The sequence below is a fragment of the Bombina bombina genome, unplaced genomic scaffold, assembly GCF_027579735.1.
Source record: "Bombina bombina isolate aBomBom1 unplaced genomic scaffold, aBomBom1.pri scaffold_965, whole genome shotgun sequence".
Lineage (NCBI taxonomy): Eukaryota > Metazoa > Chordata > Amphibia > Anura > Bombinatoridae > Bombina > Bombina bombina.
Genome location: NW_026511008.1, coordinates 8,901 through 26,092, shown reverse-complemented (window position 1 = coordinate 26,092; position 17,192 = coordinate 8,901). Strand labels below are relative to the sequence as shown.

The 17,192-nt window shown below is 38.6% G+C and overlaps 1 protein-coding gene across 1 annotated transcript in view; it reads left to right on the top strand.

The window, feature by feature from the left end:
- The window catches only part of LOC128643563 (sentrin-specific protease 6-like), a gene marked incomplete at both ends in the record, with an annotated part of 114,902 nt that extends 97,951 nt beyond the window's left edge, over window positions 1-16,951 (top strand). The window contains 3 exons of the mRNA XM_053696405.1: window positions 1,716-1,832; window positions 16,136-16,255; window positions 16,879-16,951. Coding sequence (XP_053552380.1) covers window positions 1,716-1,832; window positions 16,136-16,255; window positions 16,879-16,951 — 310 coding nt within the window. The remainder of the gene's footprint in view (window positions 1-1,715; window positions 1,833-16,135; window positions 16,256-16,878) is intronic.
- Between the last annotated feature and the right edge of the window lie 241 nt (window positions 16,952-17,192).

The following is a 17,192-nucleotide window of genomic DNA, read 5'->3' as shown; positions in this document are numbered from 1 at the left end:
GGTTTAGATAAAGGTTTGTCCGCAAGTTCCTTGAAAGGACAAATCTCTGCTCTTTCTGTTCTTTTTCACAGAAAGATTGCTAATCTTCCTGATATTCATTGTTTTGTACAAGCTTTGGTTCGTATAAAACCTGTCATTAAGTCAATTTCTCCTCCTTGGAGTTTGAATTTGGTTCTAGGGGCTCTTCAAGCTCCTCCGTTTGAACCTATGCATTCATTGGACATTAAATTACTTTCTTGGAAAGTTTTGTTCCTTTTGGCAATCTCTTCTGCCAGAAGAGTTTCTGAATTATCTGCTCTTTCTTGTGAGTCTCCTTTTCTGATTTTTCATCAGGATAAGGCAGTGTTGCGAACTTCTTTTGAATTTTTACCTAAAGTTGTGAATTCCAACAACATTAGTAGAGAAATTGTAGTTCCTTCATTATGTCCTAATCCTAAGAATTCTAAGGAGAAATCGTTACATTCTTTGGATGTTGTTAGAGCTTTGAAATATTATGTTGAAGCTACTAAGTCTTTCCGAAAGACTTCTAGTTTATTTGTTATCTTTTCCGGTTCTAGAAAAGGCCAGAAAGCTTCTGCCATTTCTTTGGCATCTTGGTTGAAATCTTTAATTCATCTTGCCTATGTTGAGTCGGGTAAAACTCCGCCTCAAAGGATTACAGCTCATTCTACTAGGTCAGTTTCTACTTCCTGGGCGTTTAGGAATGAAGCTTCGATTGATCAGATTTGCAAAGCAGCAACTTGGTCCTCTTTGCATACTTTTACTAAATTCTACCATTTTGATGTATTTTCTTCTTCTGAAGCAGTTTTTGGTAGAAAAGTACTTCAGGCACCGGTTTCAGTTTGAATCTTCTGCTTATGTTTTTCATTAAACTTTATTTTGGGTGTGGATTATTTTCAGCAGGAATTGGCTGTCTTTATTTTATCCCTCCCTCTCTAGTGACTCTTGCGTGGAAAGATCCACATCTTGGGTAATGATTATCCCATACGTCACTAGCTCATGGACTCTTGCTAATTACATGAAAGAAAACATAATTTATGTAAGAACTTACCTGATAAATTCATTTCTTTCATATTAGCAAGAGTCCATGAGGCCCACCCTTTTTTTTGTGGTGGTTATGATTTTTGTATAAAGCACAATTATTCCAATTCCTTATTTTATATGCTTTCGCACTTTTTTATCACCCCACTTCTTGGCTATTCGTTAAACTGAATTGTGGGTGTGGTGAGGGGTGTATTTATAGGCATTTTGAGGTTTGGGAAACTTTGCCCCTCCTGGTAGGAATGTATATCCCATACGTCACTAGCTCATGGACTCTTGCTAATATGAAAGAAATGAATTTATCAGATAAGTTCTTACATAAATTATGTTTTTTTTAGGTGACCAAAATATTATGTTTAAAGCATGTTTTTTTTTTAATACATAATAAATACTATTGTAATTTGTATTATTTATAACAGTTACAAGTCAAGCTCTGCAGGTTTCCTGGGCATATGAAGTGGTTTAAATTGTTATTGATATAACTAATGTATATGTTCTTGCAATTTGAATATTCTCTTTTACTATCTCTTTATTGAATGGGCTTCAATAAATGCATTTATTCTCAGGATGTCTTTCTATGATTATGTTTATCGTTTGTTTTTGTTTTTTAATGTGTTAGTAAGAATTTATCCGCAGCTTCTATTTCCCTTTCTATTTTTTTCTTTTATTTTAAGATTGATTGTTTATCCACCCCCACCTGCCAAAGGTGGAATTTCGGTGACCAATGAAGACCTCCATTGTCTAAATGAAGGAGAGTTTTTAAATGATGTGATAATCGATTTTTATTTGAAGTAAGTTTATTAAGTTTTGTTTTTTGTTTATTTTATTAACCTTATCTGTTGTGTTTTTAACTAGTGTTTTTTAGTAACACAAAACAGTCTGATTGTAACATAAATGTGTAGATTAAATGAATAGAAAAAAAGTTGTTAGTCTTTACAAGCCATTCTTGTTTGAGCATTGTAATAGCTCATTTATATAAATTCCCAAGTGGCCTCAGCAGGAGAGATATTAGAGGTTTGAAAGAGGTACTACAAAACAATACAAGTTTTGCAATGCCTGCTACATTAACAAGTTTGGATGGGCTCCTTCAGATAAGGCAAGTGCAGGGCAGTAAGGCTATTGAAAATCTGATGTTTTCACACTGACTATAAAAAAGGCTTTGTAATTACATGCTGTCACGCCTAACTTTTTTTTTAACAACCATTCTTACTTCATGCATGTAATCACCTCACAGTTATGAGTATCTTCAATGAAATACATAATTTCTGAAGCACTTTATTACATTGTTTCTCAACTGTAGTCCTCAAAAACCCTCAACAGGCCAGGTTTTCATTATAGCTGTACCAGTCCTAATGTGACATAATCAGCAGAAGGGTGAGAGCGGGTTAGTAACCATGGTGTTACTGATCAGCTGATTACTTCACGTGTGCACTTGTTCAGCTATAATGAGAACCTGGCCTGTTGGGGGTACTTGAGGACCACAGTTGAGAAATAATGTAATAAAGTGCTAAAGAAATTATGTATTTCATGGAAGATATTCATTAAAAAAAATAATAAAATTCTACTTATTTCTTTCATAAATGTAATGAGTCCACAAGCCATTGCTACTGGGAATTCCACTCTTAGCCACTAGGAGAAGACAGATTCCCAAAACTCCAAGAACCCTTAAAAACCCCTCCTACCTCACTGATAAGCCAGTCTTATCATTTCCTCTGCAGGAGGAAGGTGAAGAATGGGTTAGTGGCACAATTACACCCAGTGGTAGTAAGTCACAGGACAGCTACAAGTGTTGCGGGAACCGATCCCCAGATAGCCTGGATTGGCTATCTACTGGAAGCAGTATTTTTCTGTGATTGGCAAAGATTCCCAAAACCCAAGAGCTCTATATAACCCCTCCCACATCTATGGTAGGTAGTCTTCTCTTTGCCTCCACTGGAGAGTGAAGATGTACAAATGATTTCTTTGTTGAGAGGTGTTCTCACATTGATTTGAGGCCTGTTTTCCCCCAGAATACAGTGTTTGTCAGAGGGACGTTAAGGAGTACAGGTTGTGACAAATTTTTTCTTTCTCATGAGAATTTCAGTCGCTGACCTCCCACGGATGTCGCAGGGACTTGTCTTGCCTTGTGTCTGCTGATATGTTTCTTTCATGCAATTGGCAAGAGTCCATGAGTTAGTGACGTATGGGATATACAATCCTACTAGGAGGAGCAAAGTCTCCCAAACCTCAAAATGCCTATAAATACACCCCTCACCACACCCACAATTCAGTTTTACAAACTTTGCCTCCTATGGAGTTGGTGAAGTAAGTTTGTGCTAAGATTTCTACGTTGATATGCGCTTCTCCGCATTGTTGAAGCCCGATTCCTCTCAGAGTACAGCGAAAGTCAGAGGGACGTGAAGGGAGTATCACTTAATGAATACGATGATTTCCCTAACAGGGGTCTATTTCATAGGTTCTCTGTTATCGTTCGTAGAGATTCATTTCCTACCTCCCTTTTCAGATCGACGATATACTCTCAATTTACCATTACCTTTACTGATAACTGTTTCAGTACTGGTTTGGCTATCTGCTATATGTGGATGGGTGTCTTTTGGTAAGTATGTTTTTTGTTACTTAAGGCACCCCAGCTATGGTTTGGCACTTTATGAATTTATATAAAGTTCTAAATATATGTATTGTACTTATATTTGCCATGAGTCAGGTTCATGTATTTCCTTCTGCAGACTGTCAGTTTCATGTTTGGGGAAAATAAACATTTTAAGAATTTTTTTTTCTTACCTGGGATTTAGTCTTTTTTTCTAAATTGACTTTTTTCTTGCAAATTGCAGGTGGTATTCGGCCCGCGGGTGCGCCAAGTGCTAGACTTTATTGCGTCATTTTTGGCGTGAAAAATACGTCTGTGACGCAACTTCGTCATTTCCGGCGTCGTAGTTGACGACAAAGCCTTACACACAGTTGCGTCGTTAGTGAGGCAAGTGTGTCATTCCCGGTTATTGTTGGCGTAAAAATTTTTTCATTATTTTAATACCCCATTGAAGTTTGCCTCTTGCCTTTTTCTCTATCAGAGGGCTATGCTATTTGCATTTTTTTCCCATTCCTGAAACTGTCATATAAGGAAATTGATAATTTTGCTTTATATGTTTTTTCTTTTACATTTTGCACAATGTCTCAATCTGATCCTGCCTCAGAAGTATCTGCTGGAACTTTCATGCCTGACATCGGTTCTACCAAAGCTAAGTGCATTTGTTGTAAGATTGTGGAAATTATTTCTCCGAATGTCATTTGTAATAGTTGTCATGATAAACTTTTACATGCAGATAGTGTGTCCATCAGTAATAGTACGTTGCCAGTTGCAGTTCCTTCAACTTCTAATGTACATGATATACCTACTAATTTTAAAGAATATGTTACTGATTCTATTCAGAAGGCTTTGTCTGCATTTCCACCTTCTAATAAGCGTAAAAGGTCTTTTAAAACTTCTCATTCAGTTGATGAAATTTCAAATGACCAACAGCATGATAATTTATCCTCCTCTGATGAGGATCTATCTGATACAGAAGATCCTTCCTCAGACATTGACACTGACAAATCTACTTATTTATTTAAAATAGAGTATATGCATTATTAAAAGGTGTTAATTACTTTGGATATTGAGGTAACCAGTCCTCTTGACGTTAAGTCTAATAAACTTTTAAATGCTGTTTTTAAACCTCCTGTGGTTTCTCCATGGGTTTTTCCTATTCCTGAGACTATTTCTGATATGATTTCTAAGGAATGGAATAAGCCAGGTACTACTTTTATTCCTTCTTCAAGGTTTAAAAAATTGTATCCTTTACCAGCAAATTCTATAGAGTTTAGGGAAAAAATCCCCAAAGTTGATGGGGCTATTTCTACTCTTGCTAAACGTACCACTATTCCTATGGAAGATAGTACTTCCTTTAAGGATCCTTTAGATAGGAAACATGAATCTTATCTAAGGAAAGCCTATTTATATTCTGGTCATCTTCTCAGACCTGCAATTTCTTTGGCTGATGTTGCGGCTGCATCAACTTTCTGGTTGTAGAATTTAGCGCAACAAGAATTGGATTCTGATGCATCTAGCATTATTAGTTTACTGCAATATGCTAATCATTTTATTTGTGATGCCATTTTTGATATTATCAAAATTGATGTTAGATCCATGTCTTTAGCTATTTTAGCTAGAAGAGCTTTGTGGCTTAAATCTTGGAATGCTGATATGACATCTAAGTATAGATTACTATCTCTTTCTTTTCAAGGTAATAATTTATTTGGTTCTCAGCTGGATTCTATTATTTCAACTATTACTGGGGGAAAGGGAGTTTTTCTACCTAAGGGTAAATCTAAGGCTTCTATCCGTTTTTGTTCCTTTCGTCAGAATAAGGAACAAAAATGTAATCCTTCCCCCAAGGAATCTGTTTCAATTGGAAGCCTTCCTCAAATTGGAATAAATCCAAGCCATTTAAGAAACGAAAGTCAGCCCCTATATCCGCATGAAGGTGCGGCCCTCATTCTAGCTCAGCTGGTGGGGGGCAGATTAATGTTTTTCAAGGATTTTTGGATAAATTCTGTCCAAAATAAATGGATTCAGAGCATTGTCTCTCAAGGGTATCGAATAGGATTCTCAGAGTAAGACCTCCTGTGAGATTTTTTTCTGTCAGGTATTCCAGCAAATCCAGTAAAAGCTCAGGCTTTCCTGAAGTGTGTTTCAGACCTGGAGTCTTCAGGGGTAATCATGCCAGTTCCTTTTCAGGATCAAGGTCTGGGGTTTTATTCAAATCTATTCATTGTCCCAAAGAAGGAAAATTCATTCAGGCCAGTTCTGTATCTGAAAATTTTGAATCGTTCTGTAAGAGTACCAACTTTCAAGATGGTGACTATAAGGACTATTCTGCCTTTTGTTCAGCAAGGATATTATATGTCTACAATAGACTTGCAGGATGCTTGCCTTCATATTCCGATTAATCCATAACATTATCAGTTCCTGAGATTCTCTTTTCTAGACAAGCATTACCAATTTGTTGCTCTTCCATTTGGCCTAGCAACAGCTCCAAGAATCTTTTCAAAGGTTCTAGGTGCCCTACTCTCTGTAATCAGAGAACATGGTATTGCAGTGTTTCCTTATTTGGACAATATCTTGGTACTAGCTCAGTCTTTACGTTCTGCAGAATCTCACACAAATCAACTAGTGTTGTTTCTTTGAAAAACATGGTTGGAGGATCAATTTACCAAAAAGTTCTTTGATTCCTCAGACAAGAGTCACCTTTTTAGGTTTCCAGATAGATTCAGTGTCCATGACTCTGTCTCTAACAGAAAAGAGACGCTTGAAATTGGTTGCAGCTTGTCGGCACCTTCAGTCTCAGTCATTCCCTTCAGTGGCTATGTGCATGGAAGTTTTAGGCCTCATGACTGCAGCATCGGACGCAATTCCTTTTGCTTATTTTCGCATGAGACCTCTCCAGCTTTGTGTGCTAAATCAATGGTGCAGGGATTATACAAAGATATCACAATTAATATCCTTAAATCCCAATGTACAACGCTCTCTGACGTGATGGTTCAATCACCAACGTTTAGTTCAAGGGGCTTCTTTTGTTCGATCAACCTGGACTGTGATAACTACAGATGCAAGTATTTCGGGTTGGGGAGCTGTTTGGGGATCTCTGACTGCTCAAGGGGTCTGGAAATCTCAAGAGGCGAGATTACCAATCAATATTTTAGAACTCTGTGCAATTTTCAGAGCTCTTCAGTTTTGGCCTCTGTTAAAGAGAACCGTTCGTTTGCTTCCTGACAGACAATATCACAACTGTGGCATATGTCAATCATCAAGGTGGGACTCACAGTCCTTAAGCCATGAAAGAAGTATCTTGGATACTTGCTTGGGCGGAATCCAGCTCCTGTCTAATCTCTAATCAGCATGGCAACACAGGTTTTGGTATGCAGATCTTGTTTGGATGTCCAGTTGCCAACCTTGGCCACTTCCGTTAAGGCCAGACCTACTGTCTCAAGTCCATTTTTCCATCAGGATCTCAAATCATTAAATTTGAAGTTATGGAAATTGAGCGCTTAGTACTAAGTCATAGAGGTTTCTCTGACTCAGTGATTAATACTATGTTACAAGCTCGTAAATCTGTTTCCAGGAAGATTTACTATCGGGTTTGGAAGACTTACATTTCATGGTGTTCTTCTCATAAATTCTATTGACATTCTTTTAGAATTCCTAGAATTTTACAGTTTCTTCAGGATGGTTTGGATAAAGGTTTGTCTGCAAGTTCCTTGAAGGGACAAATCTCTGCTCTTTCAGTTTTATTCCACAGAAAGATTGCTAAACTTCCTGATATTCACTGTTTTGTACAGGCTTTAGTTCAAATTAAGCCTGTCATTAAATCAATTTCTCCTCCTTGGAGTCTCAATTTGGTTTTGAAGGCGTTACAGGCTCCTCCATTTGAGCCTATGCATTCTTTGGACATTAAACTACTTTCTTGGAAAGTGTTGTTCCTTTTGGCTATTTCTTCTGCTAGAAGAGTTTCTGAGCTATCTGCTCTTTCTAGTGAATCTCCTTTTCTGATTTTTCATCAGGATAAGGCGGTTTTGCAGACTTCTTTTAAATTTTTACCTAAGGTTGTGAATTCTAACAACATTAGTAGAGAAAGTGTTGTCCCTTCCTTGTGTCCTAATCCAAAGAATTCTTTGCAAAGATCCTTACATTCTTTGGATATGGTAAGAGCTTTGAAATATTATGTTGAAGCTACTAAAGATTTCAGAAAGACTTCTAGTCTATTCGTTTTATTTTCTGGTCCTAGGAAAGGTCAGAAAGCTTCTGCTATTTCTTTGGCTTCTTGGTTAAAGCTTTTTATTCGTCAAGCTTATTTGGAGTCGGGTAAGATCCCTCCTTAGAGAATTACAGCTCATTCTACTAGTTCAGTCTCCATTTCGTGGGCTTTTAAGAATGAAGCTTCTGTTGATCAGATTTGCAAAGCAGCAACTTGGTCTTCTTTGCATACATTTACTAAATTCTAACGTTTTGATGTATTTGCTTCTTCAGAAGCAGTTTTTGGTAGAAAAGTTCTTCAGGCAGCTGTTTCAGTTTGATTCTTCTGCTGATGTTTTAAGTTTTTCTTATCACTAAAGAATAAACTTATACTTTGGGTTGTGGATTATTTTTTCTGCGGAAAATGGCTGTATTTTATTTCTTATCCCTCCCTCTCTAGTGACTCTTGCGTGGAGTTCCACATCTTGGGTATTTGATATCCCATACGTCACTAGCTCATGGACTCTTGCCAATTACATGAAAGAAAACATAATTTATGTAAGAACTTACCTGATAAATTAATTTCTTTCATATTGGCAAGAGTCCATGAGGCCCACCCTTTTTTTGGTGGTTATGATTTTTTGTATAAAGCACAATTATTTCCAAATTCCTTTGTTGATGCTTTTTACTCCTTTCTTTATCAACCCACTACTTGGCTATTCGTTAAACTGAATTGTGGGTGTGGTGAGGGGTGTATTTATAGGCATTTTGAGGTTTGGGAAACTTTGCCCCTCCTGGTAGGATTGTCACTCCTGAGGAGAGCATTTTCACGGTTAGCTGTCTGGGTCTAGGAGGTGGTGAGTGCCCCAGCCATTGGGAGTATTAAGGTCCTGTTTTTTAATTAATAGCGTTTCGTTTTGATTGTCCGTCTGTGGGTATATCCAAAGCTATGGAGGACTATGATACTACATTAGAAGGTTCCGCTCCTTCTGTACTGATTAATTATTGCTGTTTATATTGTGAGGAGGCTGTGGTTTGCCCACCTGCTCAATTTTGTTCCATTTGCCTAAACACTGTTCTAAAGTCTAAGAAGGGAGACAAGCCGGCTAATACTCATAGCGCTATTAGCCTTTCTCAACTGTCTGGGCCCCGAGAAATTACTACCCTTTCTTTATTACCGCTCCATATGCAGTTCCCCGCGGCTCAACTAACTTTTTTCCAGCGGACTTAACCGCGCAGTTACAATCGTCGGTGTCAGTTACTTCAGATTTAAAAATGAGCATCTGCATTTTTTATTAAAGGAGGTTCTGTCTACTCTAGAGGTTCCAGAGGTTACACTCCCTGAGGAGCCTAAGATAAATTAGACATGGTTTACGAAGATAGGAAGGTCCCTCTTACATTTCCTGTGCCTGTTAAGATGGCGAACATTATTAGTAACGAATGGGAAAGAGTAAGAACTTCTTTTTCCCCCTCGTCTATTTTTGAAAAATTATTCCCGTTCCCTGACACTCAATTAGATTTGTGGGGCTCCATCCCAAAGGTGGATGGAGCTATCTCCATGCTGGCTAAGCATACTACTATCCCTCTGGAGGATAGTTTTTCTTTTAGAGAGACTATGAATAAAAAGATGGAAACTTTTCTGAAGAAGATATTTCAACATACAGGGCTTTTATTTCAACCGGCAGCAGCTGTAGCCAAGGTTGCTGGAGCAGCTATTTACTGGTGCAACACTCTGTCAGAACTCATTGAGCTGGAGACTCCCCTCGAGGATATTAAGGAGAGAATTAAGGCACTGAGAATTGCTAACTCCTTCATCTGTGACGCGAATATGCAGATTATTTGCATAAATGCAAAGGCTGCTGTCTTTGCGGTTCTAGCCCGCCGGGCTCTCTGGTTGAAGTCTTGGTCTGCGGCTATGACTTCTAAATCCAGACTGATTTCTCTTCCCTTCAAGGGGAAGATTTTATTCGGTCCAGGACTGAACTCCATTATCTCTATGGTTACCGGAGGGAAAGAATAGGCTTAAGGGACGGCAACTGTCTAATTTTTCGCTCCTTTCGAGCTGACAAGTCGCAACGACAGCAGTCCTCTTCCAATATCTCTCTCTAGGAGTAATTGTTCTGGTACCTACAGCAGAAAGAGGTTTGGGGTTTTATTTAAACCTTTTCGTCGTTCCCTAGAAGAAGGGAACTTTTCGTCCAATTCTGGACCTAAAGTGCCTAAACACGTTTATGATCGTTCCCTCTTTCAAGATGGAGACTGCACGGTCAATCCTTCCTCTGGTTCAGGAAGGACAGTCTATGACCACAATAGACCTGAATGATGCATATCTTCATGTCCCGATTCACAGGGAACATTTTCAGTTCCTGAGGTTTGCTTTTCTGGACCAGCACTTCCAGTTCATAGCTCTTCTGTTTGGCTTAGCTACTGCTCCAAGGATATTTACAAAGGTTCTGGGGGCTCCTCTAGCCGTTGCCAGAACAGGAGGTATTGCAGTAGCACCTTACCTGGACGATATCTTTTCATCTAGCGGATCTAGTGATCAGTCTTCTTTGATCACATGGATGGAAGATAAACTTGAAAAAGAGTTCTCTTACTCAAAATACAAGGGTGAATTTCCTGGGGACAATAATAGACTCCATATCCATGAGAATATTCCTTACAGATCAGAGACATTGCAAGCTAACTTCTGCATGTCTTGCCCTCCGGGCCTCCTCGAGACCCTCAGTGGCTCAGTGTATGGAGGTAATCGAATTCATGGTGTCCTGCATGGACATCATTCCTTTTGCCAGATTCCATCTCAGACCCTTACAACTATGCATGCTGAGACAATAGAACGGCAACCAGATTGTGCTGGACAGCCTGTCGAGAGACTCGCTCTCCTGGTGGCTGTGTCCAGATCATCTGTCCCAAGGCATGTGCTTTTAAAGACCATTCTGGGAGTTTGTGACTACGGATGCAAGCCTTTCCTGCTGGGGTGCCAAGAAGGCCCAAGGTCTGTGGACTCAGGATGTGTCCTCCCTTCCGATCATTATTTTGGAACTCAGGGCAATCTTCAATGCCTTAAAGGCTTGGCCCCTTCTGGGTTCGTCCTAGTTTATCAGATTTCAATCAGACAACATAACCTTGGTTGCCTATATCAACCATCAAGGGGGAATGAGAAGCGGACAGAGACTCACAAATGTACGCTGTCAGCGATCCACATTCCGAGTGTGGTCAACTGAGAAGCAGACTTCCTCAGCGGGCAATCCTTTCACCCAGGGGAGTGGTCTCTTCACCCCGAGGTGTTTGCAGAGATATGCAGCGAGTGGGGGACACCGGAGATAGATCTCATGGCATCCCGTCTCAATACCAAGCTACACAGGTACGGGTCGAGGTCAAGGGATCCTCAGGCGCAATTGATAGATGCCCTATCAGTACCATGGTGGTTCCGACTCATATATCTTTTTTCTCCATTACCGCTTCTCCCTTGTGTGGTGGCTCGAGGGAGGTCTTGGTTTGCGGATCTGGTGGGGATGTCCTCATCTCCTCAGTGGAGGTTACCTTGTTGCAGAGATCTGCTGATACAGGGTTCCTTCGTTCATCAAAATCTAGATTCTCTGAGGCTGACTTTGTGGAGATTGAATGCTTAGTCTTAGCCAAGAGAGGGTTTTCTGAGAGTGTTATCGACACTGGTTCAAGTTTGTAAGCCAGTTACTCGTATCTACCATGAAGTATGGAGGACTTACTTGTACTGGTGTGAGGAGTTGCCAGAATTTTATCTTTTCTCCAGGATGGACTGGAGAAGGGCCTATCTGCTAGTTCCCTGAAGGGACAGATATCAGCCCTGTTGGTGTTACTGCACAAAAGATTGGCAGTTCTTCTGTATGTGCAGTCCTTTGTTAAGGCTCTGACTAGGATCAGACCCGTGTTTAGATCTGGGGCTCTGCCTTGGAGCCTCACTCTTCTTCTTAGTGTTTTGCAGCATGCTCCGTTTGAGCCTATGCATACTCTTGACATTAAATTGTTATCTTGGAAGGTTCTTTTTTTTTTTTTGGCTATTGCCTCTCTGCGCAGAGTTTCTGAGATCTCTGCTTTGAAATGTGATCCCCCTTATCTGGTTTTTCATGCTGATAAGGTGAGTTTATGCACTAAACTAGGGTTCCTCCCTAAGGTTGTGTCAAATCGTAACATTAATCAAGAAATTGTTGTTCCTTCCTTGTGTCCTAATCCTCCTTCAGAGAAGGAACGTTTGCTTCACAATCTAGATGTGATTCATGCTTTGAAGTTTTATCTTCAGACTACTAAGGAATTCAGACCATCTGCCTCTTTGTTTGTCATCTATGCGGTGAAGCGTAAGGGGCAGAAGGCTACTACGACTTCTCTGTCTTTCTGTTTGAGGAGAGTCATCCGCTTAGTTTATTATACAGCGGGATGACAGCCTCCTGAAAAAATAATGGCTCATTCCACTAGAGTTTGATGTGTTTGCTTCGGCTGAAGCAGCTTTCGGTAGAAAAGTTTTGCAGGCTGTGGTGCCCTCAGATTAGTGTCCGTCTCTTATTTCTGTTGTCTCCTATTATTCATTCAGTGTCCTCTGGAGCTTGGGTATAGTTTTGGCAACAGTAAGGAATGACGTTGTGGAGTCTCCCTGCCTTATGGAAGGAAAATTATAATTTATGCTTACCAGATAAATTCCTTTCTTTCCTGACAGGGAGAGTCCACAACTTAATTCCTTATTGTTGGGAAAACTATACCCAAGCTCCAGAAGACTATTGTACTATTAAATAGATGATGGTATAGAGGTACAACCTTAGTGTTTGTTATTTTTACAGTGCTTGGATGCCTGGACCCAACCAGTTTTAATAATCCTGCATTCTCATCCTTGAAGCATAATTAAACTGATGATAAACTCTGGCTAGCAGTGATTGTGGGCAACAGGTTAATAGATCCAGAAATGCCCCAGTAAATCTAGATTTTTAGTATGTTCCAGTCCCAGCATATGAAAAAAAACCTCATGTGTTAAGCCTCTGCTAAAGCCTCTGTGTATGCATGGGGGAAATTAAACATGTTCCAAACTGTGCAAAACTATTGAGATGCCTTGCTTCATCACCCCTTCTCGTGGATTCCCTTTACTTGACACCTGTCTACACACTGATAAACTTCAGTGTAACAGAAGACCACATAATACTGCAGAAAAAACATACTATAAGCAATGAGACTAATGCCACAGCGACCTCTGTGGTGGAAATACTGCACTGCACACAATATTCCTAAACTATGTACAGACTGAATTGATCAAGGGACAAGCTTAAAAGGCACAGGGACAGGAAGCCAAAAAACGTGACTGTCCCAGGAATACGGAACAGTATGAAGGCTGCATCTGCATGTGTGAGCATAGTTATAGTTGTTCTTTTCACACACACACACACACATACATATATATATATATGTTGATTGGAGTAGCCGTGTTAGTCCAGAGCTTTAGATATCAAAATAACAAGAGTATTGCATTGAGCAATGATACTTTTTTTATTGGACTAACTATACATTTATAAGTTGACAAGCTTTCGAAAAGTTTTGAAAGCTTGTCAACTTATAAATGTATAGTTAGTCCAATAAAAAAAGTATCAATGCTCAATGCAATACTCTTGTTTTATATATATATATATATATATATATATATATATATATATATATATATATATATATATATATATATATATATATATATATACATATACAGTGAGGCCTCGGTTTACGAATTTAATTCGTTCTCCGGGTCGTTTCGTATTGCGAAAAATTCGTAAACCGAAACACGTTTTCCCATAGGAATGCATTGAAAATCAATTAATGCGTTCCGGAGGTCCGAAAAAATTCAAATAAAGTGTCCAAAAAATGCTCCAAAAAGCTTAACAACTTGCTGCAAATGGCTCCAATGTCTCCAAAAGGCTCCACAACTTGCTGCAAATGGCTCCAAAAGGCTTAACAACTTGCTGCAAATGGCTCCAAAAGGCTCAACAACTTGCTGCAAAATGGCTCCAAAACCTCTCCAACACCTCCACACTGTTACCCAAACTTCATTAATTCAATCATACTTGAGTATGCAGGGGGCACAGGGGCCACTGGTTTCGTATTGCGAAAAATATTCGTAAACCGAGGGGGGCAAACCGGCATTTTGTTTCGTATTGCGAAAAAAATTCGTAAACCGAGTCAAATTTTCTTCAAATTTCGATTTCGTAAACCGAAATTTCGTATACCGAGTCGTGCGTAAACCGGGGCCTCACTGTATATATATATATATATATATATATATATATATATATAAAATTAAAAAGTTTGTTGCCCTGTCCTCATTACCCCTGGACTCCCCAGCTTGGGTATTAGTTTCCCAGCAATAATGGCTTATGGACTCTCACCACCTTTATGAAAAATATATATAATTTATGCTTGCCTGATAAATTAATCTGTCATGGTAGTGAGAGTCCACGAGACCCACCCATTTGTTATACTAGATTTTAATTTTAAAAAAAAATATCTTTTTTTTCCCCCTGATTTTTTTTATGTCCTTTCCTACCTTTTCTTCTTTCTTGCTTGGCTATATGTCTGACTTGTTTACCAGTGAGGTTGGAGGATTCTTATGGGCTCTTGGAGTTATTCCTAGTGGCCAGGAGTGGAATTGCCAAGAGTAATGGTGCATGGACTTTCACCACCATGAAAGACAGAAATTTATCAGGATTTTTATTCCTTCACAAATTTGACTTTCCTTCATGCAAATTATTTGTATTTGCTATTGTACACACTATTATTGCTAAATTAACATAATAATTATTTTTACTATTTTTTTAAAATAAAATAATACTACTACTATAATGTACTTACACCTAGAGGACATTCAGAGAAACACTGTCTAAATACATTTTTATCATTCAAAATAATTTAATTAAAAATAAAGATTTAGAAAGCTTTAGAACATTTTTTATGCTAACTGATTGATTTTTTACATTTTGTCAAAGTACTTATATTTTATGTGAACAGTAAATTTGCTATATCATTCTATAGTTGTGCATATAAAAGGATGAGTCTGGTGAAGAGGTCAAGTTGCACATTATATTACTTGTTTTCTTTTTCTTGTAAATAAAAAAAGGGGGCAAACTGTATTCAAACTTTTTCAGTATATTTGTATGGTTTTAAAGGGCCACTAAAGTCAAAATTAAAGTCTCATGATTCAGATAAAGCATAACATTTTTTATAATGGCACTTTCTCAGGCTCCAGCTCTTACTGAGCAAGAGTGTATAGTAAATTTGTATATGCATTTTGTAAGTGGCTGTCGCATGGTACAGGGGGGAAGGAAAATTGGGTTGACTTTAACATTTTCCAGAAATTATTCCTAATGCTCATTTCAAATTCAAAGTAAGTGCTATTGCATTGTCTTTTTTTTGTCTGTCAGTTATTCAGTTCTATTGTGTTTAGTGGTCATATCTCAAGATTGATTGTTTTTTTCCTAATTCCCTTAAACGGGATAGTAAAGTCAAAATTAAACTTATTTGCTTGTTCAATCAAATTTGCTTGTTCTATTGATATCCTTTGTTGAAGAGTAGGCTTAGGAGCAGCAATACTGAACACATCTCCCCAGTCCTCCCTAACAGGCCCCATTTTGAGTATATCTGAACTAGAGCACAGGTGAAACAATCAGCTGATTAGTAAACAGTTATTTTACCTGCTCTCACCCAAGGTAATCCTGAAAACCTGGCCTGTTGGGGAGGCCTGAGGACAGTTTTGAAAACCAGTGTCCTGAATCAGGAAAGTGTAATTTTGTCTTTCATTCAAACACATTTTTTGTAAACGTTTATTCCATGTATTAACCATTTGTTTAGTAAATGTAAAGGGTTATGAAACCCAAAATAAATGTGTGATTCAGACAGAGCTTGCCATTTTAAACAAGTATCACATTTGTATCACATTAGCTTAGTTCTCAGGCATCTGGAGCACTACATGGCAGGAAATAGTTCTGCCATCTAGTGCTCTAGCAAATGGATAGCACTCTTGTAAAACTGCTGCCATATAGTGCTCCAGAAATGGTCCGGCTCCTAAGCATACGTCCCTGCTTTTCAACAAAAGATACCAAATTATGATAGAAGTGGTTTAAAATTGCATGCCCTATCTGAATCATAAAAGAAAAAGTGTGGGTTTCATATCCCTTTAACATGATCGCAATTTGTCTATGCCTTTTACTCTCCTGTTTCACAACATGACTAATATGATTTCCTCTTGTTTTGTCATTCATTGAGTTACCATTCATTGAAAAAAGAAAGAAAAAATCATTATTCTTTTTTTTTATTTATCAGATATTTGGTGCTTGAAAAACTTAGAAAAGATGCAGACAGGATCCATATTTTCAGTTCCTTTTTCTACAAGCGTCTAAATCAAAGAGAGAGAAGAAATCTCCAAGATACGGCAAACCTTACGTAAGAAAAATGCCTTTGTTAACAAACTGCTTCTTTTCTTGTAGTTCAGAAAATGTGAGACGTTAGTACACTTATTTTGTTAAATCGATAGTTGACCATTATTTGTTTTAGATATACAGTAGCATTATATTTCTTCACTCACAATAGAATCTGTTTAACCAGTTTAATCATGCACACTTCTAGACTGATTGATGAAATTTGGGTATTAACCCAGAGGTCTCCTCTGGCTTTCCTCCATGTCTTCAGACTGACTGTAAGAATAATTGGTGTTCTATTATTTAAAAAAAAAAAAGGGATTTTCACTTCTTTCATAACTTGGTGATAGTCAACAAGCCATTATTCCTGGGATTCAACTCCTGGCCACTAGGAGGAGGGAAAGATTCCCAAAACTCCAAGAGTACTTAATCCATCCAACCTCTCTGTTATGCCAGTCTTATCTTTGCCTCCACAAGAGGAAGGTGAAGAATTGAGGTGAGATTGGAATATGGGTCAATGACACAATTACACACTATGTGAGTTAGTCACAAGCCTGCCACATGTGTCACGAGGACCTGTCCCTTAGCTTCCTCCTGTTTGGTCTTCGATATACTCCACACATAGATCCTCTGCTGTTGCTTGCACAGCACTAGATGGGCTCTTTACTTGACACAGTCGTTTCTGCAGCTTATAAGCATGGTAGAGTGGGTGTATCACAAGGTAAGTGACGATATTTCATGCCCTCATATAGCCCTCAGACCATTAGCAGGTGCACCATTCATGAGGTACACCATATACAGGGGATAATGTCATATACAGACATATCACTTTACACACTAGACTGTATTACTCATGTAGTCTAGAAGTTTAAAAGGACAGTAAAGTCAGAATTAAACTTTCATGATTCAGATAGAGGATGCTATTTCTCCAACATAGGTGTGTCCGGTCCACGGCGTCATCC